Below are 25,470 nucleotides of genomic sequence, written 5' to 3' on the forward strand. Positions count from 1 at the left end.
GGGCCGCCCGGGGCCGGGCCGGGAGCTCGCCGGGCGCAGCCATGGGGGCGCCGGGGCTGGAGCGGCACCGCCTGGCGCTGCTGGCCGCCAAGGAGGACGTGGGCAACCCGCGGGCGGCCACCAACTGGTGAGGGCGCCGGGGGCGGGGGGGCTCGGCGGGAGCGGCACCGGGGCCGGGGGGGGGGGGGGCGGGAGGCGCCGCGGCCCCGGCGCCCGGACGGACGGCGCGGACCGGGGCGGCGCCCGGGGGACGCGGGACGCACCGGGAGGCGCGGCGGCAGCGGGACGTGGGTCGAGGGGGTCCGGGGGACGCGGCACGTGGCCGGGGCGGCGGGGACACCCCCCCCCTCGCCTCTCCCGGGCCGGGGGGCCCAGGCGTCCGGCCCCGCCCTGCCGCCGCCGCCGCAGCCGGACCCGGCGGGGCCGCGACGGGGCGGGGGGGGAGCGGAGCCGCCGCTGGGGGCACCGGGCTGGGAAGGTCCCCCCGCCCCGGGAAGGGCCCCCCCCCACCCCCCTGTGCCCGCCTGTGCCCCCCCCATGGCTGCACCATGCACCGTGCGCCGGCTGCGCACCGTGCACCATGCTCCGTGCACCGTTCACCGTGCACCGTGCACCACGTGCCCGGCTGTGCTCTGTGCACCGTTCACCGTGCACCACGTGCCGGCTGTGCTCCATGCACTCTACACCGTTCACCGTGCACCACGTGCTGACTGTGCACCATGCACCCTACACCGTACGCCGTGCACCACGTGCTGACTGTGCACCATGCACCCTACACTGTTCACCGTGCACCACGTGCCGGCTGTGCTCTGTGCACCCTACACCGTTCACCGTGCACCACGTGCCGGCTGTGCTCTGTGCACCCTACACCGTACACCGTGCACCACCTGCCTGGCTGTGCTCCGTGCACCCTACACCGTTCACCGTGCACCACGTGCCCGGCTGTGCTCCGTACACCACGCACCGTGCACCGCGTGCGGGCCGGGCGGGGGGCACCGAGCGTGCCGTCGCCCGCTCCTGCCTGCCTCCGGAGCCGTGCAGGGGCAAAGGCGGCGGCGGGGGGGGCTGGATGCCGGGCCGGGGGCTGCCAGCGCCTGGGCCGGCCCCGGTCGGCGGCCCCCCGGCCCCGCGGGGTCTGCCGGCCGGCATGGCCAGGGTGCCCGGGCCCGTGGCAACGCCGCCGCGGCGCTTCCTGCGGCCCCATTGTCCCCGGGGCGGATGCTGCCGGCGGCACTTCCACGAATTGAGGCCGGGGGGCGGCGGGGGCAGAGCGGCCGGGCTCCCCGCCGCCGCCCTGCCCTGAGCCCCGCTGCCCCCAGGGCCCTCTTCGCCTACGAGAAGCACCACGAGCTCAAGCTGCTGGACTCCGGAGGTAGGGGGAGGCCGGGGGCCGGGGCCCGGCGCCCCCGGCCCCGCTGACCGCCCCGTCCTTGCAGCCGGCGGCCCCGACGAGCTGGCCGCCAAGTTCTGCGCCGGCAGCGTCATGTACGGGCTGTGCCGCCTGCCTGACCCCGGCACCGGCGCTCCCCGTGTCGTCCTCGTCAGCTGGGTGAGCGCCGGCGCGGGGCCGGACGGGGACGGGGACGGGGGACAGCGTGGGGCAGGGGACGGGGACGGGGATGGGGGACAGCATGGGGCAGGGGACGGGGATGGGGGACAGCGTGGGGCAGGGGACGGGGACGGGGACGGGGGACAGCGTGGGGCAGGGGACAGGGCAGGATGGGGACGGGGACGAGGGGACAGCGTGGGGCAGGGGACGGGGATGGGGGACAGCGTGGGGCAGGGGACGGGGACGGGGATGGGGGACAGCGTGGGGCAGGGAACGAGGGATGGGGATGGGGGACAGCGTGGGGCAGGGGATCGGGACGAGGATGGGGGACAGCGTGGGGCAGGGGACGAGGCATGGGGATGGGGGACAGCGTGGGGCAGGGGACGAGGGATGGGGATGGGGGACAGCATGGGGCAGGGGACGGGGACGGGGATGGGGGACAGCGTGGGGCAGGGGACGGGGATGGGGATGGGGGACAGCGTGGGGCAGGGAACGAGGGATGGGGATGGGGGACAGCGTGGGGCAGGGGACGGGGACGGGGATGGGGGACAGCGTGGGGCAGGGGATCGGGACGAGGATGGGGGACAGCGTGGGGCAGGGGACGGGGATGGGGACGGGGGACAGCGTGGGGCAGGGGATCGGGACGAGGATGGGGGACAGCGTGGGGCAGGGGACGAGGCATGGGGATGGGGGACAGCGTGGGGCAGGGGACGAGGGATGGGGCGGGATGGGGCACAGCGTGGGGCAGGGGACAGGGACGAGGATGAGGGGACAGCGCGGGGCAGGGGACGGGGATGGGGATGGGGGACAGCGCGGGGCAGGGGACGGGGACGGGGGACAGCGTGGGGCAGGGGACGGGGACGAGGACAAGGGGACAGCGTGGGGCAGGGGACGGGGCAGGACGGGGATGGGGACGAGGGGACAGCATGGGGTGGGGACAGGATGGTGCGAGGCAGGGGGACGGGGTGAGGGCAGGATGCAGGATGGGGGGACAGGGCATGATGTGGGGCAAGGGGATGGGGGGGCGAGGGGACAACATGGGGTGGGGGGACAGGGGGCTCCCATGGGCGGGGGGACGGGGGTTAGGGGAGGGGGCAGCACGGGGCACAGGGACCGGCATGGGGTGGGGGGACGGGGGGGTTAGGGGAGGGGGCAGCACGGGGCACAGGGAGCTGCGTGGGGCAGGGGGACGGGGGGCTCCCGCGGGGCCCGTCCCGCCCGGGCCGGGCGCTGAGCGGCGATGGAGACGCCCCGCCGCGGCAAGCTCGCTCGCGCCCGGGCCAGGTCGGGGAGAAGGCGCCCGAGTGCCAGAGGCAGGCGTGCGCGGGGCACCTGCCGGCCATCCGAGCCTTCTTCAGGGTGAGTGCGGACCCCGGCCCCGCGTCCCCCCGCTCCCCGCCCGCTCCCGCCCGGCCCGACCTTTGCTTGCTTTGCTCCGCGCATTCCTGGCGCTGCTGACTCAGCGCCGCCGTTCCCACTTCCAGCCTTGGCCGCCGAGCCGGGGCTGCGGCTGGGCTCCCTGCCCCGGCCCGGCCCCGGCGTGCCCGGGGACGGCAGCACCCTGCCCACGCTCCCCGCCGGGCGCCGGGACTCCCCGGGGCAGAGCGGGCTGCAGAAGGCGGCAAGCCCCCCCCCCCCCCCCAAGGCGGGGGGCGAGCCGGGGGCAGCCGGCGGTGACGCTGTCCCCGTCCCCGCGGGCAGGAGGCCAGCGCAGTGCTGAGCGCCCGCCGTGCCGAGGAGGTGACGCAGGAGGGGCTGCGGCGCGCGCTGGCCCAGCTGGCCCCCGCCGGAGCCGCCGCCGTCAGGAGGGCCCCCCCGCCGGAGGCCGAGGAGCTGGTGGTGAGCGGGGCCGGGGGCCGGTGCTGCGCGGCGGGGCCGGGCTGTCCCGCAGCCCCATCAGCCCCCCGCCGCGGGACAGCGAGCGGGAGCGCGGGAAGAGCCGCGGCCGGGAGGCAGGGCGGCGGCGGGGCGGCGGCCAGGGGTGCTCCCGGGATGCTCGCGGGGGTGTTTCCGAGGATGCGGGGGTGCTCCCGGGGATGCTCCCGGGCTTGCTCCCAAAGAAGCGTGGGGGATGTTTCAAGGGATGTTCCCGGGGTCGGTGCTGGAGATGTTCCTGGGGATGCTCCCGAAGATGCTTGGGGGGTGCTTGTGGGGGATGCTCCCGGGGGTGCTCCCAGGGGTGCTCCCGAGGATGCTCCCGGGGGTGCTCCCGGGGATGCTCTCAGGGATGCTCCCGGGGGTGCTCCCGAGGATGCTCCCAGGGATGCTCCCGGGGGTGCTCCCGGGGGTGCTCCCAAGGATGCTCCCAGGGATGCTCCCAGGGGTGCTCCCGGGGGTGCTCCCAAGGATGCTCCCGGGGGTGCTCCCGGGGGTGCTCCCAAGGATGCTCCCAGGGATGCTCCCAGGGGTGCTCCCGGGGATGCTCCCAGGGATGCTCCCGGGGGTGCTCCCGGGGGTGCTCCCGAGGATGCTCCCAGGGGTGCTCCCGGGGGTGCTCCTGGGGGTGCTCCTGGGGGTGCTCCCGGGGGTGCTCCCGAGGATGCTCCCGGGGGTGCTCCCGGGGGTGCTCCCAAGGATGCTCCCAGGGATGCTCCCGGGGGTGCTCCCAAGGATGCTCCCAGGGATGCTCTCAGGGGTGCTCCCGGGGGTGCTCCCGGGGGTGCTCCCAGGGATTCTCCCAGGGGTGCTCCCAGGGGTGCTCCCGGGGATGCTCCCAGGGATGCTCCCGGGGGTGCTCCCGGGGGTGCTCCCAAGGATGCTCCTGGGGGTGCTCCCGGGGGTGCTCCCGGGGGTGCTCCCAAGGATGCTCCCGGGGATGCTCCCAGGGGTGCTCCCAAGGATGCTCTCAGGGGTGCTCCCGGGGATGCTCCCAGGGATGCTCCCAGGGGTGCTCCCGAGGATGCTCCCGGGGATGCTCCCAGGGGTGCTCCCAGGGGTGCTCCCAAGGATGCTCCTGGGGGTGCTCCCGGGGGTGCTCCCGGGGGTGCTCCCAAGGATGCTCCCAGGGATGCTCCCGGGGGTGCTCCCGGGGGTGCTCCCAAGGATGCTCCCAGGGATGCTCCCAGGGGTGCTCCCGGGGGTGCTCCCAGGGATGCTCCCAGGGGTGCTCCCAAGGATGCTCCCAGGGGTGCTCCCAAGGATGCTCCCGGGGATGCTCCCAGGGGTGCTCCCAGGGATGCTCTCAGGGGTGCTCCCGGGGGTGCTCCCAGGGGTGCTCCCAGGGATGCTCCCAGGGGTGCTCTCAGGGGTGCTCCCGGGGGTGCTCCAGGGGTGCTCCCAGGGGTGCTCCTGAGGATGCTCCCGAGGGTGCTCCTGGGGATGCTCCCAGGGATGCTCCCAGGGGTGCTCCCGGGGGTGCTCCCAGGGGTGCTCCTGAGGATGCTCCCAGGGGTGCTCCCAGGGGTGCTCCCGGGGATGCGCCCCGAGCTCCCCACGCCTCGTCCCTGCAGGGCACCAACTACCGGAAGACGAACCCGGCGCTGGAGATCCGCCGGACCAAGCGGGACTCGTTCTGGGCCCAGGCCGAGGTGAGGGGCGCGTGGGGGGGCCCGAGGCCGGGCCGGGGGGCCCTGCCCCACGTCGGGGCCGGCAGGACGCTCTCCTCGGCGGCTCCCTGCGGGGCCGGGGCCGGAGCGGTGCCCCGCGGGCTGCCCGTGCGGGGATGGTGCCTCCATGCCGCGCTGCGGGGTGGGGGGACGCCGTCCCCGGGAGCCCCGTGCCGGGCTGGCGCCGGCCCCGCTGAGCGCCGGTGCCGCAGCGCGAAGAGGAGCAGCGCAAGGAGGAAGAGCGCCGGCGGGTGCTGGAGGAGCGCAAGCGCTGGGAGCGGGAGCGCATGGAGGAGGAGCGGCGGGAGGCGGCCGAGCGCGAGCTCCGCTTCAGGGAGAAGGAGCGCGAGCTGGAGGAGCAGCGGTGAGCCGCGGGGCGGCGGGGGCCGGCGCCAGCCCCCGCGGGGCCCTGACGCTCCCGCTGCCGGCAGGAAGGAGCAGGCGCGGCTGGAGGCGGAGGAGCGGAGGAAGGAGAAAGCGCGCTGGGTGAGCGGGGCCGAGGGGCGCGGGCAGCGGGGCGCCGGGGGCTCGGGAGCGGGGGCCGCCCGGCCCCGGCCCCGGCGCTGCCTCGCCACCGCGCCGTCCCCGCAGGAGCAGCAGCGGCGGGAGCACGAGGAGGCCGCGCTGCAGGAGCGCTTCCGGCGCAGCCAGTCCGTCGAGAAGGCAGCGGTGAGTGCCGGGGCCGCGGGAGAGGCTGCACCGTGCCCGGCCCTGCCCGGGGCTGAGCGCCGCCGCCGGTGCCCGGGGCTGCACGATGCCCAGCGGTGCCCGGGGCTGAGCATCCCGACGGTGCCTGGGGCTGCACTGTGCCCGGCCCTGCCCGGGGGCCGAGCGCCGCGGCCGGTGCCCGGGGCTGCACCGTGCCCGGCGGTGCCCGGGGGCTGAGTGCCGTGACCGGTTCCTGGGGCTGCCTGTCCTGGCGGTGCCTGGGGCTGCACCGTGCCCGGCCCTGCCCGGGGCTGAGTGCTGTGGCCAGTGCCCGGGGCTGTACGATGCCCAGCGGTGCCCGGGGCTGAGCATCCCGGCGGTGCCCGGGGCTGTGCATCCCGGCGGTACCCAGGGCTGCATGATGCCCAGCGGTGCCCGGGGCTGAGCATCCCGGCGGTGCCCGGGCCTGCACCGTGCCCAGCCCTGCCCGGGGCTGAGCACCGCAGCCGGTGCCTGGGGCTGCACGATGCCCAGCGGTGCCCGGGGCTGTGCATCCCTGCGGTGCCCGGGGCCGAGTGATGCCTGGCCCTGCCCGGGGGCTGAGTGCCAGGACCGGTCCCTGGGGCTGCCTGTCCTGGCGGTGCCCAGGGGCCGAGCGCCGCGGCCGGTGCCCAGGGCTGCACGATGCCCAGCAGTGCCTGGGACTGTGCATCCCGGCGGTGCCCGGGCCGTGCGATGCCCGGCAGTGCCTGGGGGCTGCGCGATGCCCGGCCCTGCCTGGGGACTGAGCACCGCGGCCAGTCCCCAGGGCTGCACGATGCCCGGCGTTGCCCGGGGGCCGTGCATCCCAGCCGGTGCCCGGGGGCTGAGCATCCCGGCGGTGCCCAGGGTTGCACCGTGCCTGGCGGTGCCTGGGGCTGTGCATCCCGGCAGTGCCTGGGGGCTGAGCACCATGGCTGGTGCCCGGGGCTGCACCGTGCATGTTCCTGCCCAGGGCTGAGCACCGCAGCCGGTGCCCGGGGCTGCACCGTGCGTGGCCCTGCCCGGGGGCTGAGCACCGCAGCCGGTGCCCGGGGCTGCACGATGCCCAGCATTGCTCAGGGCTGTGCATCCCTGCGGTGCCCGGGGCTGAGTGATGCCTGGCGGTGCCCGGGGGCCGAGCGCCGCGGCTGGTGCCCGGGGCTGCACGATGCCCGGCGTTGCCCGGGGGCCGTGCATGCCGGTGGTGCCCGGGGGCCGTCCCGGCGGGGGACGCGGGGCCCAGGGCGCCCCGCCGATGCCGTCTCTCCCTCGCTGGCAGGAGGCGGCCGCGCTGGTCTCGCAGCGGTCGCAGAACCCGCGGGATTTCTTCCGGCAGCGGGAGCGCTCGGGGTCCGCCTCTGGCCCCCCGCCGCCCGCCGGCCCCCCGGGCCCCGGAGCCGGTAGGTGCCCCGCGGGCGCTGCGGGGGGCCGAGGCCGGGGGCGCGGGGCGGCCGCTGACCCCTCTCTGCCTGCGCCCGCAGGAGCCCGGCGGCCCTTCCTGCGCTACCAGCGCAGCCTGACCGAGTCAGCCTACATCTTCGGCCGGCCGGACCCCCCGCCCTCGCCGGGGGCTCTCCGGGCCGCCTCGGGGACCCCCGGCCCGCCTGGGGCAGGACCCCCCCCTCCCCTTGCCAGTCCCCCTCGCTCGGGGCGCCCCCCCACCGCTCCGGGCCCGGGGTCCCCAGGCAGCGCTTGTGGGGCCGAGCCCCCGCCCCCCGCCCGTGCGCCCGGCCTGGGGGCCCCCGGCAGCCCCCCCGGGCCGGCGTCCCCCCCGCCGCCCCCTGCCAGCCCCCCCGCAGCCCCCCGCGGCGGGGACGGCTCCCCCCCGGCTCCCAGCCCCCCTGCCAGCCCCCCGGCGCGGGGGGGTGCGGGGCCGGCTGAGGGGTCCCCGCTGCCCCAGGCCCCCCTGGGCAGCCCTGGCCCCCCGGACGGGGACAGGGACAGGGACGGGGACGGGGACGGGGACGGGGAGCCGGCCCCGCACAACGGCGTCGGCGCCCGGGAGCACGGAGCCTGGCCGGAGCGCTGGGAGCCGGAGCCCCCGGCGAGGTGGGCACGGGCACGGGCGGGGGGCAGGTGGGGGGGCAGGAGGGGGCTGGGGCTGGGGGCTGATGGGGCTGGGGCTGGGCTGGGGGAGGTGGGGGGATGTTTTGGGGGAGGGGGATGTTTTGGGGCTGGGGGAGGTTTTGGGGCTGGGCTGGGGGAGGTGGGGGATGTTTTGGGGCTGGGGGAGGTTTTGGGGCTGGGCTGGGGGAGGTGGGGGGATGTTTTGGGGCTGGGGGAGGTTTTGGGGCTGGGCTGGGGGAGGTGGGGGATGTTTTGGGGGAGGGGGATGTTTTGGGGGAGGGGGATGTTTTGGGGCTGGGCTGGGGGAGGTGGGGGATGTTTTGGGGAGGGGGATGTTTTGGGGGAGGGGGATGTTTTGGGGCTGGGCTGGGGGAGGTGGGATGTTTTGGGGCTGGGGGAGGTTTTGGGGCTAGGCTGGGGGAGGTGGGGGGATGTTTTGGGGGAGGGGGATGTTTTGGGGGAGGGGGATGTTTTGGGGCTGGGCTGGGGGAGGTGGGGGATGTTTTGGGGAGGGGGATGTTTTGGGGGAGGGGGATGTTTTGGGGCTGGGCTGGGGGAGGTGGGGGGATGTTTTGGGGCTGGGGGAGGTTTTGGGGCTGGGCTGGGGGAGGTGGGGGGATGTTTTGGGGGAGGGGGATGTTTTGGGGCTAGGCTGGGGGAGGTGGGGGGATGTTTTGGGGGAGGGGGATGTTTTGGGGGAGGGGGATGTTTTGGGGCTGGGCTGGGGGAGGTGGGGGGATGTTTTGGGGGAGGGGGATGTTTTGGGGGAGGGGGATGTTTTGGGGCTGGGCTGGGGGAGGTGGGGGGATGTTTTGGGGCAGGGGGATGTTTTGGGGGAGGGGGATGTTTTGGGGCTGGGCTGGGGGAGGTGGGGGGATGTTTTGGGGGAGGGGGATGTTTTGGGGCTGGGCTGGGGGAGGTGGGGGGATGTTTTGGGGGAGGGGGATGTTTTGGGGCTGGGCTGGGGGAGGTGGGGGATGTTTTGGGGCTGGGGGATGTTTTGGGGCAGGGGGATGTTTTGGGGCTGGGGGATGTTTTGGGGCTGGGCTGGGGGAGGTGGGGGGATGTTTGGGGGCTGGGGACACGGAGGGGACGGGGCAGAGCGGGGGGCACAGGACAGGGGGGTCTGGGGGGCGTGGAGGGGCGGGGGGCAGCGGTGGCCGCTCACCAGCCGCTCTCGCAGGAGGAGCAGCCCGGCGACACCATCCTGCTGCCGCAGCCCCCACTCAAAGCCACGCCAGGTACCACCCCCCCCCCAAACACCCCCCCCACCCCGCAGCCGGGACGCCCCGGGGATGGGCTCGGCCCCGCTCACCGCCTCTCCGCGCCAGGCTTCGCCCTGCTGCTGGCCCGCGACACCCAGCAGCTGCCCAGCAGCACCAGCGCCCCCGAGGACGAGGACCTCTCCCCCCACGCCGTGTAGGGGGGGGCACCGACCCCCGGCCGGGCACCGCAGCGGGGCCCCGGGCAGCGAGAGCCGGCTGCCTGCAGACCCCCCCCATATAGCACACCCCCCACTGCCCTCCCCCAGCACCCCCGCAGTGAGGCCAGGTCCCCCCCATGGGACCCCCCCCAGCACAGCCCCCCCCCCCAGGCCACACTCACCTGCACCCCTGGGGCTGCTCTGCTGCCCCCCCCCGATTGCACCCCAAAACCGCAGCTTTGGGAAGGAGCCGGGCGCCCCGCAGCCCCTGTCCCGCCAGGGTGGCACAGGGGCTGCGGACCCCCACCCCGCGCCAGGCAGAGGGACGCTGCCCCACACTACCTCTGCCCCCCCCCCCCCCCCAGTAAAACACAGCAGCTGTTAAATAAAGTTTAATGCATATTAATGAGGTGGTAGCTTTGGCTCCCTGGCCCCGGGGGGGGGGGGGGGCCGGGGCTGGTCCCTGCTGCAGGTCACGCTGCCCCCTGAGCCCCCCGGCTGGGGCGGGGGCAGTGGGGGCCAGGGCAGGTGGCCCCAGGGGGTTAGAAATGGTGAGGGAAAGCAGAGCTGGAGGATGCACCTCTGCCATGGGGGGGGGCACCCCGGCTGCAGGGTGCACCCCGAGCACCCCCTGCCGTGGGGGGGAGCCCGAGCGCCCCCGGCTGTGGGGTGCACCCCGAGCACCCTCCTGCCGTGGGGGGAGCCTGAGCACCCCCGGCCGTGGGGTGCACCCCAAGCAACCCCTGCCATGGGGGGGAACCCTGAGCACCCTGGCCGCGGGGTGCACCCCGAGCACCCCAGCCATTGGGGGGGTGCATGCCAAGCACCCTCTGCCATGGGGGGGGGGGGAGGCCAAGCACCCTAGCTGTGGGGGTGCCTCCCAAGCAGCCCAGCCGTGGGCTGCACCCCGAGCATCCCCCCCCCCACCCTAGGTGAGCCTGAGCACCCACCCTGTGCGTGTGTGCGGGGGGGGGCAGCCCCGCACCCACCCTGCGGCAGAGCACCCCGCAGCCCCCCACTCAGGCACAGGGTTATCATCAATTCCAGTTTCTGCCCCAAAAAGAGAAGCTCTGAGCCCCCAGCCCAGCAGGGCTGGACCCCCCCCCCCACGTGCACCCCCCGGCTCAGACCCGGGACTGGAGGCAGGCGGGGGGCCGGGGGGCCGCGCGCTCCGCGTCCGGGCCGGTGCTGCCGCTGCGGGAGGCGCCGGGGGCGGGCGGGGGGCGCGGGCAGGGGGGCGCCCGCCGGGCCCCGCGCCCCTGCAGGGTGCTGAGCTCGGCGTCGAGGGAGAGGGTGCGCGGGCGGCCCCGGGGCGCCCCGGGGCTGGGGCCGCCCGAGTCGGAGGCGGCGCGCGGCGGCGGCCCCGGCCCCCCCTCCAAGAGGGTGAGCCAGGGCGGGCAGCCCCGCGCCGGCCGCAGCTCCGGCCCCGCCACGCGCCGCGCCAGGATGTCCGTCACCGCCTCGATGTCGTCGGCCGGCTCAATAGCTGCGGGGAAGAGCGGGCGTCAGGCGGCCTCCCCCCAACCGCCCCGGGGCCGCGCCGGCCGGGGCACGAGGTGGCCGCGGTGCCTGGGGCGTCCCCTCGGCCGGGATGTGCCCGCAGCGGGGATGTCCCCATGGCTGGGAAGCGTCCTGCCGCTGCAGGACGTCCCTATGGCCGGGACATGCCCCACAGCCAGGACATCCCCAAGGCTGGGACATGCCCACGGCCAGGAGGTGCCCCACAGCCAGGACATCCCCAAGGCCAGGACGTGCCCAAGACGGGGAGGTGCCCATGGCCAGGAGGTGCCCCACAGCCAGGACATCCCCAAGGCCGGGACGTGCCCACGGCCAGGAGGTGCCCCACAGCCAGGACATCCCCAAGGCCGGGACGTGCCCATGGCCAGGAGGTGCCCCACAGCCAGGACATCCCCAAGGCCGGGACATGCCCACGGCCAGGAGGTGCCCCACAGCCAGGACATCCCCAAGGCCAGGACGTGCCCAAGACGGGGAGGTGCCCATGGCCAGGAGGTGCCCCACAGCCAGGACATCCCCAAGGCCGGGACGTGCCCATGGCCAGGAGGTGCCCCACAGCCAGGACATCCCCAAGGCCAGGACGTGCCCAAGACGGGGAGGTGCCCACGGCCAGGAGGTGCCCCACAGCCAGGACATCCCCAAGGCCGGGACGTGCCCACAGCCAGGAGGTGCCCCACAGCCAGGACATCCCCAAGGCCAGGACGTGCCCAAGACGGGGAGGTGCCCAAGGCCAGGAGGTGCCCCACAGCCAGGACATCCCCAAGGCCGGGACGTGCCCAAGGCCAGGAGGTGCCCCACAGCCAGGACATCCCCAAGGCCGGGACGTGCCCATGGCCAGGAGGTGCCCCACAGCCAGGACATCCCCAAGGCCGGGACGTGCCCATGGCCAGGAGGTGCCCCACAGCCAGGACATCCCCAAGGCCAGGACGTGCCCCATAGCCAGGACGTGCCCATGGCCAGGAAGTGCCCCACAGCCAGGACATCCACAAGGCCGGGACGTGCCCATGGCCAGGAGGTGCCCCACAGCCAGGACATCCCCAAGGCTGGGATGTGCCCATGGCTGGGATGCACCCTGCAGCCAGGATGTCTCCTGCAGCTGGGACGTCCCCATGGCCGGGACGTGCCCTGCAGTGGGGACATTGTCATGGCTGGGATGTGCCCTGCAGCTAGGATATCCTGCAGCCAGGACATCCCCACAGCCGGGACGTGTCTTGCAGCCAGGATGTCCTGCAGCTGGGACGTGTCCCCCAGCCAGGACATGCCCTGCAGCCGGGACGTCCCCATGGCCAAGACGTGCCCTGCAGCCAGGACATCTCCATGGCCAAGACGTGCCCTGCAGCCAGGACATCCCCACGGCTTGGACGCGCCCTGCAGCAGGGACGTCTCCCACACGTGGGACATCCCCACAGCCGGGACATGCCCTGCAACCAGGATGTCCTGCAGCCGGGACAAACCCACAGCCAGGATGGGCCCCGCAGCGAGATGCACCGACGGCCGGGGCAGAAGAGAGGCAGCGGAGGTGGCGAGGACGCCTGGCAGCGGGGACGGCGAGGACGCCTGCCCCGGTACGTCACCTGTCGCTGTAATAGGAGGAGAGCAGCGCGCGGATCTCCGCCGAGACGGCGTTATCCTGCAGCAGGAGCCCTTCGCAGGCGGAGGGCGGCGCAGCGGGGCCAGGCAGGGCTGCAGCCGCGGCGGCACGGCCGAGCCGGAGGGACAGAGCGCGCGAGAGAGGCAGGAGGGAGGCGGCGGCGGGAGAGAAAGGAAGCAAGCGGTCACGGGGAGCGGCGAGGAAGGCGACCGAGCGAGCGCGGCCCCGCGGCCCCCGCGCTCACCCATCTCGTGGTACAGCGAGCCCTGCTTGGGCAGCGGCGCCGGCGGCCGCCGCGCCGGCGGCACCTCGATCTTCATCAGCTCGTCGCAGCACTGCTTCCACTGGCCTGCGGGCAGCGGGGCTCAGCGGCAGGCCGGGGGCCGCGCCGCCCGCCCGCCCAGCCCCGTCCCGCACGCACTCATGTCGTAGAAGTGCTGCCAGAAGGCCTCCATCCAGCGCTGCACGTCGGCGCGGGTCTCGGCCAGCAGCGTGTGCGTCACCTCCTCGGCCCCGTAGCGGTTGCTCACGGTCATGCAGTGCAGCTGGCTGCGCGGCTCCTTCTCGGCGGCGCGGATCCGCGTCTCCTGCCGGGCGCCGGGCGCTCAGCCCGGCCCCCCGCCACCGCCCGGCCCCCCCCGCCCCGGCCCCCCGGCCCCTCTACCTTGTTGATGGCGATGGTGAGAGCCGGCTCCACCCCGGCCTCGGCCTCCTGCGGGCGCCGGTAGCAGAAGAGGTTGGTGCCACGCAGGATGCAGTAGAGCCGTGCCCAGCTCTGCGGCTCGCCGGACTGCTGCCGGGGCCGCGACACGAGCCCGCCGTCAGCGCCCGCCGGCCCCAGCGCCCTGCCCGGCCCCGCTGGCCGCGGGCTGAGACCCGGCGCGCTCGTGTCACGGCCCCGGCGCTCGCTCACCTGCAGCTTGAGGAAGCCGCACATCATCTGGGCGGCCATGCAGCGGGGCTGGGCGGCCAGGCGGCAGCACATGCTGCCGTAGAGCGGCAGCCAGAAGGAGCTCTCCTCTGCGGCAGCGAGGGTCCCGCTCGCGCCGAGCCCCCGGGGCACGGACCCTGCCCTGCCGCTCCCGTCCTGCCCGTACGGCCCCCCGGACCCCCTCCCTGCCCGGCCCCCGGACCCCCCTCGCCTGCCTCCTCTGCGCCCCCGCACCCCCATCCCTGCCTGCACGGCCCCCAGACCCCCCTCGCCTGCTTCCTCTGCGCCCCCAGACCCCCTCCCTGCCCGGCCCCCGGACCCCCCTCGCCTGCCTCCTCTGCGCCCCCGCACCCCCATCCCTGCCTGCACGGCCCCCAGACCCCCTGTCCCTGCCCGTATGGCCCCCCGGACCCCCGTCCCTGCCTGGCCCCCGGACCCCCCTCTCCTGCCCGCACCACACCTGGACCCCCCTCCCCTGCCCGCACGGCCCCCAGACCCCGTCCTCTGCCTGCACCATCCCCAGACCCCCTATCCCTGCACACATTGTCCCCGGATCCCCTCCCTTGCCCGCACCACCCTCAGGCCCCCTCCCCTGCCCATGCTGTCCCCGGACCCCCCATCCCTGCCCACACGGCCCCCGGACCCCCTTTCCCTGCCTGCGCCGCCCCCAGACCCCCTGTCTCTGCCCATGCTGTCCCTGGACCCGTCTCTGCCTGCACAGCATCCAGACCCCCATCCCTGCCCACGCTGTCCCCGGACCCCCCTCCCTGCCCACATGGCCCCCAGACCCCCAACCCTGCCCACACGGCCCCCAGATCCCCCTCCCTGCCCACACGGCCCCCAGACCCCCAACCGTGCCCACACGGCCCCCAGACCCCCATCCATGCCCACGCTGTCCCCGGACCCCCCTCCCTGCCCACATGGCCCCCACACCCCCATCCCTGCCCGCATGGCCCCCGGACCCCCATCCATGCCCACATGGCCCTCAGACCCCCAACCCTGCCCACACAGCCCCCGGACCCCCCTCCCTGCCCACATGGCCCCCACACCCCCATCCCTGCCCGCATGGCCCCCGCACCTCCATCCCTGCCTGCACGGCTCCCAGACCCCCTCCTCTGCCCACGCTGTCCCCGGACCCCCTGTCCCTGCCCACGCTGTCCCCAGATGCCCTCCCTGCCTGTGCAGCCCCCAGGCCCCCTCCCCTGCCCGCATAGCCCCCGGACCCCCGTCCCTGCCCATATGGCCCCCGGACCCCCCTCTCTGCCCGCACGGCTCCCTGACCCCCCTCCCCTGCCTGCACTGCACCCAGACCCCCTTTCCCTGCCTGTGCCGCCCCCAGACCCCCTGTCTCTGCCCATGCTGTCCCTGGACCCCTGTCTCTACCTGCACGGCACCCAGACCCCCCTCCCTGCCCACATGGCCCCCAGACCCCCTGTCCCTGCCTGTGCTGCCCCCAGACCCCCCGTCCCTGCCCACGATGCCCCCGGACCCAGCTCTCCCCACCACTCCGCCAGGCCCCCAAGACCATCTCTCCCCCCAAGCAGCCGAGACCCCGACCCCGGCTCTTCCCCAGCCCCACCAGGTGCCCCCCAGCCCGCCCCACGGGCCGGGCTCACCGCTGCAGGCGACAGCGAGGTCGTGGGTGCGGAAGCCGTCCTGCACCTCGGCCAGCGACAGCACGGCGCGCGCCAGCAAGTGGTACTTGGGGCCGCTGCGGGCAGAGGGCGGCTGAGCGGGGGGCGCGCAGCACGGGGGGGGGGGGGTGCAGCACGGGGCGGGGGGCCGGGGTACTCACGCCACGCTGGGGGCCGGCAGCAGCAGGGGGCTGCTGCCGCCGTTGCTCAGGGGGCTGCCGGGAGCCCCGTCCAGGGCCGCCCGCACCCGCTTGCCCGAGGAGCGCCCCAGGGAGCTGCTCAGCTTGCTGGCCAGCTTCTTGGGCGCGCTGCCCAGCGCCGCCTCCTCCTCCAGCCCCGCGCTGTACAGCTCCACCTTCAGCTCGAAATCCGGGCCGGCCTCCGTGCTGCGGGCGACGCCGGCTCAGCCGGGCGGGTGGGGGGCAGCCCCCCGGCCCGCCGCCGTCCCCCCGCCCGGTCCCGTGCACGGCGCTGCCCCGGCCGGGCGCTCACAAGAGGACGGCGGTCTCGAAGCAGATGTCGGTGAGCGTCCGGTCCACCAGCACCATCTCGGTGTCGTAGATCTCCGCGCCGATCTGCAGCAGGCAGAAGACGGCGCAGCGGTGCAGCTCTGCGCCGGCCCCGAGTCGCCGTCAGGTCCGGCCGCCGGCAGCCGTCCCCCCCCCGCCGCCCGCGCCGCCCCCTGCCCGCGCCCCCACTCACCTCCCTTGTTCTTGAAATACTCCGTGTCCTTCCACATCAGGGGGATGCGCAGGTCTGGGCGGGAGACGAGGCCGGCGGTGGGACGGGGGGGGGCGCGAGGCTCTCCCCCCGCCCCGCCGCAGGGACCGGCCCCGGACGCCAGCGGCCGCGGCCGGACCCCCCTCCCCGGGCAGGCGGGGGTCCCCTGGGCCCCCCCCCGGCCCCTCGCATCGCCGCCCGCACCCCGTCCCCTACCTGACACGCAGACTCTGCCCCGGCAGGGCAAGCGCTCGTCCGCGGGGCCGGCGTCCGAGGGGCTGCGGGAGGAAGGGCAGAGCCGTGACGGCGGGCGGGCGGGCGGCCGGCGGCGGCCCCCCCGCCCGCCCCTGCCCGCCCCGCGGCGCGGGGTCCTCACCGCCTGGCCATGCGCTGCATCACCTGCACCTCCTTCATGCGCTGCAGCTCCGACATGTAGGCCAGGATGCGGCTGTTGCAGACCAGCAGGCTCTTGGTGGCCTCCAGCGCCTGCTCCCGCTGCGTGCAGGCAGCCAGCAGCTTGCAGGCTCCTTCCCGCATCCGGATCTCATGGTCGATTTTCTTCTGGATGTCCGTGTCCTGCAGGAGAGGGGCAGCGTGGCTGCGGGGCGAGGGAGCCCGGGGTTTGCACTGGGGTAAGAGCCCCCCCAGCGCCCCCCGGCAGGCTGGCGCCGTCCCTCCCCTGCCTTGGGGTCTCCGGGCAGGTCCCGGGGACGAGGGGCGGCGCGTGCCGCCGCGCTGCAGCCCCGCCGGCCAAGGGGCGCACGGGAGGGCGGGGGGGCGCCGGGCCGGGCAGGGGCCTGCCCCCCCACCCAATGCTGCGCACATCTGCCGGGGGGGCCAGCTGTGCACAGCTGGATGCCAGGGAGCCCCAGGGAGCGCAGATGGGACACCGGCCTCGGGCACAGCCCCGCCGCCGGGGCCGACCCCGCAGCCCAAAACAGCCTTTGCTGCAGCCCACGGACAAACCACCGAATCTGACCCCCCCCCCTCGGTTTGCCAAGCAATTGCCGGCTCCGGCAGGGCTCCTCTCCCCACCGATCCCCGGCCCCGGGCGCAGCACCCATCTGCGCCCCACGACACCCCCTGCCCCAAACCCAGCCCCGGACCAGTCCCGCAGCTGTGCCACGCACCCCACGGCAGTGCCACATGCCCTGTGGACACGTGACACACCCCACGGTGGTGCCACATGCCCCACGGCGATGCCACACACCCCATGGCCGTGCCACGCGCCCCACGGAGGTGCCACACACCCCACGGACACATCACGCATCCCATGGATGCATCATGCGCCCCACGGACACGTCACGCACCCCATGGATGTGTCACGGACATCGCAGACACGTGGCACTCCCCACTGACATGCCACGCACCCCACGGCTGTGCCACGGACCCTGCAGATGTGCCACGCGCATTGCAGACGCATTGCGCTCCCCATGGACACGTCACACACCCCACGGCTGTGCCATGCACCCCATGGACACGTCACGTGCCCCACGGACGCGTCACGCACATCACAGACACGTCACGCTCCCCAAGGACGTGTCACACGCCCCACGGCGGGGCCACGCACCCCACAGGCGCGTCACGCGCGTTGCAGACGTGTCACGCTCACTCCCCACGGACGCGTCCCACGGACGCATCACGCGCCCCACGGCTGTGCCAGTTGCCCCACGGACATGCAGGCAGCCTACGGATGTGTGACGAGCATCGCAGATGTGCCGCGCGCCCCACGGCTGCGTCGCGCGCCCCACGGCTGCATCATGCACCCCGCGGACGTGCCAGTCGCCCCACAGACGTGCCACCCCCCCCCAGCACGGATCCCCAGCACTGCCCATCCTTGCACCGGAGCGAGGGGCTGCGGCGCTGCCCCGTGGTGCCCCCAGGCCCAGCAGCTCCCAGCCCCTGGGGGACGGGGGCGCTCAGCCCTGCCCCCTGGCCCCAAACGCGTCCCACCCCACGGCTCCCCCGCAGCAGGCATGGGGCTGCTGGAGGAGGAGGAGGAGGGGTGCAGGACCCCACATCAGAGCCCGGGGGAAGGGGGCTGCCCCGTATCCCACCTGCAGGATGCAAAGCCCCCCCCCCCCCCCCGGTGCCAGGGCAGGGGGTCCCACTCTGCCAGCACCCGGGATCACCCCCGGGGGGGGGGGCCAAAACCTCCGCAGCCCCCTCCAGGAGCTGCGCACCGCCCAGCTGGGGGGCATCCCGCAGCGCGCCCGGGCCGGTGGGCGCAGCGGGCAGAGCCCCCCCTTCCCCGGCCCCCGCCGCCCCCCCCCCCGGACTCACGGTGCCGGTGCCGTCCATGCCGCGGGGGGAGCGGGAGCGGGCCGGCCCCGCTGTGTCCGGTGCGCCCCCCGCGCCGCTGCCCAGGGCCGGCGCCGGGGGGGGCGGGACGGGGGGGCGCGGGGGGGCCGGGGCTGGCGGCGGCGGCGCGGCGCTCGCCGGGGGAGCGCGGCAGCGGTGACATCACCGGCGGCTATAAATAGCCAGAAACGAGCACCGGGGGGGGGGGGAGGGTTGGGGTCCCGGCAATGCAGAGGGGCTCCCCACGCCCCCGGGGGGGGCCCACGCCGCGGGGGGGGGGGGGGGGCCGGCAGCGCCCCGGGGCGCAGGCGGTACCCAGGACCGCCCCCCCCCCTCCTCCGCGGTGATTTCGGCCTGCAGCGAAGCGGGGGGGGGAGGGCAAAGCCGCCCCCCCCCGCGCCGCCCGGCCCCCACCTCCAGGCTGAGGGCGATCTGGCGGATGTAGAGCATGTTGAGGTCCTCCAGGATCCGCAGCTTGTCCTGCATCTCGGGGAAGCGCTCCCGCGCCGCCACCTCCATGGGCCCGGCGGCGGCAGCCCCCCCGGCACGGCCGCCTGCTCGCCGGCCCCCCGCCGGCCCCCGCATCCGCCCCGGGCCGCGCCGGGGGGGCCCCCGCCGCCGCCGCCGCCGCCGCCGCCGCCGCCGCCGCCGCGTCCAGCGCCGCGTCCAGCGCCGAGCGCCGCCGCCGGCCGCAGCGGCCTCCCCCGCCCGGCCCGGCCCGGCCCGGCCCGGCCCAGCTGCGCAGAGAAAGGCCCTTTCATCGCGGCGCCGGCGACGCGCTCCTTCCTGCCGCCGAACAAGCGCCCACTGTGCCGGGAAAGGGCAGCGCGGGCGGCGGGGGCAGCGCGGGGCCCCGCGCCGGGGGGACGGGACGGGACGGGACGGGGCGGGACGGGGCGGCGGGGGCCGCAGGGCACGGGGGGCCGCGGGGCCCCCAGCGGGGGCAGCAGCCACAGGGCACAGCCCAGAGCCGCAGGGGTGCAGGGGCACCGCACTGGGCCGGGGGGCAGGAGACGGGGGTGCAGGGGAGCGGACGGGACAAGGGGTGCTGGGGACAGGACGAGGGGTGCTGGGCATGGGGACAGGGCCAGGGTGCTGCAGCCGGGGGGCAGGAGACGGGGGTGCAGGGGAGGGGACGGGACAAGGGGTGCTGGGGACAGGACGAGGGGTGCTGGGCATGGGGACAGGGCCAGGGTGCTGCAGCCGGGGGGCAGGAGACGGGGGTGCAGGGGAGCGGACGGGACAAGGGGTGCTGGGGACAGGACAAGGGGTGCAGGGGACGGGGACAGGGCCGGGGTGCTGCAGCCAGGGGGCAGGAGACGGGGGTGCAGGGGAGCGGACGGGGCTCGGGGACAGGACGAGGGGTGCTGGGGACAGGACGAGGGGTGCTGGGCATGGGGACAGGGCTGGGGTGCTGCAGCCGGGGGGCAGGAGACGGGGGTGCAGGGGAGCGGACGGTGCTCGGGGACAGGACGAGGGGTGCTGGGGACAGGACGAGGGGTGCAGGGGACGGGGACAGGGCTGGGGTGCTGCAGCCGGGGGGCAGGAGACGGGGGTGCAGGGGAGCGGACGGGGCTCGGGGACAGGACGAGGGGTGCAGGGGACAGGACGAGGGGTGCTGGGCACGGGGACAGGGCCGGGGTGCTGCAGCCAGGGAGCAGGAGACGGGGGTGCAGGGGAGGGGACGGTGCTCGGGGACAGGACAAGGGGTGCTGGGGACAGGACGAGGGGTGCTGGGCATGGGGACAGGGACAGGGTGCTGCAGCCGGGGGGCAGGAGACGGGGGTGCAGGGGAGGGGACGGGACAAGGGGTGCAGGGGACAGGACGAGGGGTGCAGGGGACGGGGACAGGGCTGGGGTGCTGCAGCTGGGGGGCAGGAGACGGGGGTGCAGGGGAGCAGACGGGACAAGGGGTGCAGGGGACAGGACGAGGGGTGCTGGGCACGGGGACAGGGCCAGGGTGCTGCAGCCAGGGAGCAGGAGACGGGGGTGCAGGGGAGGGAACGGTGCTCGGGGACAGGACAAGGGGTGCAGGGGACAGGACGAGGGGTGCTGGGCATGGGGACAGGGCCAGGGTGCTGCAGCCGGGGGGCAGGAGACGGGGGTGCAGGGGAGGGGACAGGACAAGGGGTGCAGGGGACAGGACGAGGGGTGCAGGGGACGGGGACAGGGCCGGGGTGCTGCAGCCAGGGAGCAGGAGACGGGGGTGCAGGGGAGGGGACGGTGCTCAGGGACAGGACGAAGGGTGTTAGGGAGAGGGGTGCAGGGCAGGAGACAGGCATAGAGACAGGGCCCTGGGGACAGGACGAGGGCTGCAAGGGAGTGCATGGGGCTCGGGGATGGGACAAGGGGTGCTGGTGATGGGGACAGTGTCAGGGACAGGGTGCTGGGGCCAGGAAAAGGGGTGCTGGGAAGGGGAGCGTGGTGTGCAGAGCAGAGGAGAGGGATGGGGTTCGGGGGTGCGGGGTGCAGGACGAGGGGTGCTGGGGCACAGGGGCTGGGCTGAGAGGTGCTGGGGGTGCAAGATGAGAGGTGCAGGGGACAGGGGTGCAGGACAGGGGGTGCTGGGGATGGGGGTGCAGGACACGAGGTGCAGGACAGGGGGTGCAGGATGGGGGGTGCTGGGGCCAGGGGCGCAGGACAGGGGGTGCGGGGTGCCGGCAGGGGCTGGAGGTGCAGGACGGGGGGTGCTGGGGCCGGGGGTACTGGGGCCAAGGGTGCAGGACGAGGGGGCAGGACGGGGGATGCTGGGGCCAGGGGATGCAGGACGAGGGGTGCAGGACGAGGGGTGCAGGGGCTGGGGTTGCAGGACGGGGGGTGCAGGACGGGGGGTGCTGGGGGCCGGCAGGGGACGCGTGTGCAGGACGGGGGGTGCAGGACGGGGGTGCAGGACAAGAGGTGCTGGGGCCAGGGGGGCAGGTCGGGGGGTGCAGGACGGGGGGTGCTGGGGCCGGCAGGGGCCGGGGGTGCGGGACGAGAGGTGCTGGGGCCGGGGGTGCTGGGGCCAAGAGTGCAGGGGGTGCAGGACGGGGGGTGCTGGGGCCGGGGGTCGGTGCCGCCGGGGGTGCAGGGGGTGCAGGACGGGGGGTGCTGGGGCCGGGGGTGCAGGGGGTGCAGGACGGGGGGTGCTGGGGCCGGCGGTGCAGGGGGTGCAGGACGGGGGGTGCTGGGGCCGGGGGTCGGTGCCGCCGGGGGTGCAGGACGGGGGGTGCTGGGGCCGGGGGTGCAGGGGGTGCAGGACGGGGGGTGCTGGGGCCGGCGGTGCAGGGGGTGCAGGACGGGGGGTGCTGGGGCCGGGGGTCGGTGCCGCCGGGGGAGGCCCGCTCCGCCCCGCTCCGCCCCGCTCCGCTCCGCTCCGCCCCGCCCCGGGCCCGCCGGCTCCCCGCGCCGCCCCCTGCCGGCCCCGGTGGGCGCTGCAGCGCGGGCCGCCCCCGCCGCCCCCCCCGCCGGTACCTGCTGCCGCCGCCGCCGCCGCCGCGCTGCTCCGGCACCGGCACAGGCACAGGAAGGCGGCGGCGGCCGCCCGCCCCCGGCCCGGCCCGGCGCGTCCCGCCCTCCCCGGCTCCGGTTACAGCGGCCGCCCCCGGCCCGGCCCGGCCCGCGCCCCCGGCAGCCGCGCGGGGGGGGGCCGCAAGGGGGCGGCACCGCCGGCGGGACGGGACGGGCACCCCGGGACCCCCCGGCACAGGGGGACGGGCACACCGGGACCCCCCCACGGCGGGACGGGCACCCCGGGACCCCCTGGCACAGGGGGACGGGCACACCGGGACCCCCCACGGCGGGACGGGCACCCCGGGACCCCCCGGCACAGGGGGACGGGCACACCGGGACCCCCCCACGGCGGGACGGGCACCCCGGGACCCCCCGGCACAGCGGGACGGGCACACCGGGACCCCCCCACGGCGGGACGGGCACCCCGGGACCCCCCGGCACAGCGGGACGGGCACCCCGGGACCCCCCCACGGCGGGACGGGCACCCCGGGACCCCCCGGCACAGCGGGACGGGCACACCGGGACCCCCCCACGGCGGGACGGGCACCCCGGGACCCCCCGGCACAGGGGGACGGGCACCCCGGGACCCCCCACGGCGGGAAGGGCACACCGGGACCCCCCGGCACAGCGGGACGGGCACCCCGGGACCCCCCACGGCGGGAAGGGCACACCGGGACCCCCCCACGGCGGGACGGGCACCCCGGGACCCCCCGGCACAGCGGGACGGGCACCCCGGGACCCCCCCACGGCGGGACGGGCACCCCGGGACCCCCCGGCACAGGGGGACGGGCACCCCGGGACCCCCCACGGCGGGAAGGGCACACCGGGACCCCCCGGCACAGCGGGACGGGCACCCCGGGACCCCCCGGCACAGCGGGACGGGGACACCGGGACCCCCCCACGGCGGGACGGGCACCCCGGGACCCCCCGGCACAGGGGGACGGGCACACCGGGACCCCCCGGCACAGCGGGACGGGCACACCGGGACCCCCCCACGGCGGGACGGGCACCCCGGGACCCCCCCACGGCGGGACGGGCACCCCGGGACCCCCCGGCACAGCGGGACGGGCACACCGGGACCCCCCCACGGCGGGACGGGCACCCCGGGACCCCCCGGCACAGCGGGACGGGCACACCGGGACCCCCCCACGGCGGGACGGGCACCCCGGGACCCCCCGGCACAGCGGGACGGGCACCCCGGGACCCCCCCACGGCGGGACGGGCACCCCGGGACCCCCCGGCACAGGGGGACGGGCACCCCGGGACCCCCCCACGGCGGGACGGGCACCCCGGGACCCCCCGGCACAGGGGGACGGGCACACCGGGGAGCCCGGGACCCCTCCCTTGCACAGCAGGGCTGGGGGCTGGGTAGATCGGGGCCCCCCTTGCACAGCGGGACTGGGGGGGCCACGACCCCCCTCCTTGTGCAGCTGGGACCCAGCCCTTGGCGCGTCGGGACCCCTCTCCTCACTTCTTGCACAAGGGAGACGTGGGGGGGTGCATCCCCAGGGGGCCGGGGGGGGCGACCTGCCCCCCCTCCTCGTGCAGCCTGCACCCGGTGGGTGTTTGTGCCACCTCCATTACCCGGACCCCCCCTTCCCTGCTCCTTGCACCGCAGCCCCCGGGGGCAGAGCCAACCCCCCACCTCGGTGCGGCGGGGGCACGGCGCCCCGCGGCACCCCCGGACCCTGATGCCCCCCAGCCCCAAGCGGCGGCGGAGCCCGGCGTGGCGGGGACCCCACCCAGCCCCCCCCCCGACAGGTCTGTCTCGCCAGCCCCACGCCCAGAGCCGGTCGGGGCAGACCCGGCGGCCCCGGGCAGGATGCGACCGCAGCCGGCGGGACGGGGCGCCGTGGGGCTTCCGGCAGCCGGGCCGTGAGAGCCGCCCGGGGCATCGCCCCACGGCGCCAGGCGGCCCGGGAGCGCCCAGGCGCAGCCGGGGAGCCCCAGGGGGCTCGCGCCCGGCCGGGCCGCCGGCGGCTCCCGCGCCGCCCGCGTGCTCCGCAGGGACGCGGCGCCTGCAGGCCAGGGTCCGCCTGGGGACCCTCCTCCTCCTCCTCCCGCCGGGGCATCGGAGCGGGTCCGGGCCCGAGCGGGCGCAGCCGCTCCGGCTCTTCCCCAGCGCCCCGCCGGCCGCGCCGGGACCCCCCGGCCGCCCCTCGCCCCAGCCCTTCGCAGACCCTTCGCGCGTCCTCGCAGCGCCGTCGCGTCCCCTGCCAGCAGCAGGGCCCGGCGCCCCGCAGCACCGCTCCCGGAGTCCCGTCCTCCGCCCCACACCGCGGAGCCGCACCACGGCTGGAAACGCGCCCCGAGCGCCCCAGGCCTCTGCCCCGCCGCCACTGCGGTGCCCTGCTGACGCCCGGCTGTCTGAGGGACAAGAAGTCACACGTAGATGACTGGCCTGCCCGGCCCCTCCGGCCTGTCCCCCCTTTGCAGCCCTTTTCCTGGTGCACCCTGCACAACGCTGGCACCCTGCACCCTGCACGACCTGGACGCTGGCACCCCGCACTGTGCACGACCCCGACGCCAGCACCCTGCACCCTGCACAACCTGGACGCTGGCACCCCGCACTGTGCATGACCCTGACACCGGCACCCTGCACCCCGCACAACCCCAACACCGGCACCCTGCACAACCTGGACGCCGCCACTCTACACCCTGCACGACCCCGATGCAGGCACTCCGCACCCTGCACGATCCTGGCACTGGCACCCTGTACCCTGCCAGCACCCTGCATGACCCTAACGCCGGCGCCCTGCACCCTGCACGACCCGGACACCAGCACCCCACACTGTGCACGGCCCTGACACCAGCACCCTGCACCTTGCACGACCCCGATGCCAGCACCCTGCACCATGCACGACGCTAATGTTGGCACCCTGCATGGTGCACGGCCCTGACGCCAGCACCCCACACCACGCACAGCCCTGATGCCAGCACCCCACACTGTGCATGACCCTGACACCAGCACCCTGCATCAGGCATGGCCCTGACGTCAGCGCCTTGCACCAGGCACGGCCTGGCGCCAGCACCCTGCACTGGGCCCGGCCCCGACACTGGCACCCTGCACGACCCTGACACCAGCATCCTGCACCCTGCACAACCCCGACACCAGCATCCCGCACCAGGCATGGCCCCGACACTGGCACCCTGCACAACCCTGACACCAGCATCCTGCACTGGGCGCTACTCCGACATCAGCACCCTGCACTGTGCACGGCCTGGCGCCAGCACCATGCACCGGGCACGACCCTGACACTGGCACCCCGCAGCACGCACGGCCCCGACACCGGCACCCTGCACGGCCCCGACACTGGCACCCCACACGGCCCCGACACTGGCACCCCGCACCAGGCATGACCCCAACATCAGCACCCTGCACTGTGCACGGCCTGGTGCCAGCACCATGCACAGCCCTGACAGTGGCACCCCGCACCGCGCACGGCCCCGACACCGGCACCCCACACCGTGCACGGCCCCGACACCGGCACCCCACACGGCCCCGACACCGGCACCCCACACCGGCACCCCACACGGCCCCGACACCGGCACCCCACACCGTGCACGGCCCCGACACCGGCACCCCGCACCGGGCCCGGCCTGGCGCCTGCTCCCAGCCGTGCCGAGGCGGCCGGCGCCCTGCCAAGGCCGGTTATCGCGGTGCTTTGGGGCCGGGGCCCGTGTCGGCCCAGCGGTGCGGAGCGCCGGCGCCTGCGGGGAGAGCCGGGGCCGGGGCCGCGGGGGGGAGCGGGGCCGCTGCGCCCGGCCCGGTCACGCTCCGGCTCCGGCTGGGGCGGGCGAGGAGCCCCCGGCGGCCCGCGGCCCCCTGCCCGGCCCGGCGGCCGCCCGGAGCCCCGCGGGGGCCGCGCCGTCGGGCGCCGGAGAAGCCGCGGCGGGTCCACGCGGGACGCCCCGCTCCTACCTGCGCGGCGCCGCCGGGCCGGCCGCGGCGGACCTCCGCCTCCAGGGCCGAGCCGCGGGCCACGGTCGCGCGGCTCCGCTGGTGGCGGCGGAACATCGCGCCGCGCCGGGC

At 76.3% G+C, this 25,470-nt stretch overlaps 2 protein-coding genes across 8 annotated transcripts; one reads left to right on the top strand and one right to left on the bottom strand.

The window, feature by feature from the left end:
• On the top strand, window positions 1–9,253 carry LOC138067219 (drebrin-like). The gene is made up of 12 exons (XM_068942931.1): window positions 1–127; window positions 1,320–1,372; window positions 1,437–1,549; window positions 2,834–2,908; window positions 3,251–3,388; window positions 4,999–5,076; window positions 5,307–5,458; window positions 5,526–5,580; window positions 5,686–5,763; window positions 7,043–7,163; window positions 7,245–7,628; window positions 9,162–9,253. Exons 1-12 carry the CDS (start codon window positions 42–44, stop codon window positions 9,251–9,253), a joined length of 1,425 nt encoding a protein of 474 aa, XP_068799032.1. The 5' UTR covers window positions 1–41.
• Window positions 9,254–9,683: 430 nt separating this feature from the next.
• Window positions 9,684–25,468, bottom strand: RTKN (rhotekin). 7 transcript variants are annotated; one of them, XR_011141158.1, is made up of 13 exons: window positions 18,360–18,513; window positions 16,044–16,220; window positions 15,861–15,922; window positions 15,627–15,680; window positions 15,417–15,534; window positions 15,086–15,310; window positions 14,907–15,001; window positions 13,273–13,379; window positions 13,024–13,149; window positions 12,781–12,946; window positions 12,604–12,708; window positions 12,343–12,451; window positions 10,650–10,739 (listed from the first exon to the last, which is right to left on the bottom strand). XR_011141158.1 is itself a non-coding variant. In XM_068943979.1 (13 exons), exons 1-13 carry the CDS (start codon window positions 18,462–18,464, stop codon window positions 10,733–10,735), a joined length of 1,479 nt encoding a protein of 492 aa, XP_068800080.1. In that variant the 5' UTR covers window positions 18,465–18,513; the 3' UTR covers window positions 10,650–10,732. The 7 variants fall into 7 exon arrangements, 5 of the variants coding, with proteins under 5 accessions (XP_068800077.1, XP_068800080.1, XP_068800078.1 ...); XR_011141157.1 differs by having other exon boundaries at window positions 13,024–13,152; XM_068943979.1 differs by having other exon boundaries at window positions 16,021–16,220.
• Between the last annotated feature and the right edge of the window lie 2 nt (window positions 25,469–25,470).

Source organism: Struthio camelus, chromosome 4 (genome assembly GCF_040807025.1).
Source record: "Struthio camelus isolate bStrCam1 chromosome 4, bStrCam1.hap1, whole genome shotgun sequence".
NCBI classification, from domain to species: Eukaryota; Metazoa; Chordata; class Aves; order Struthioniformes; family Struthionidae; genus Struthio; species Struthio camelus.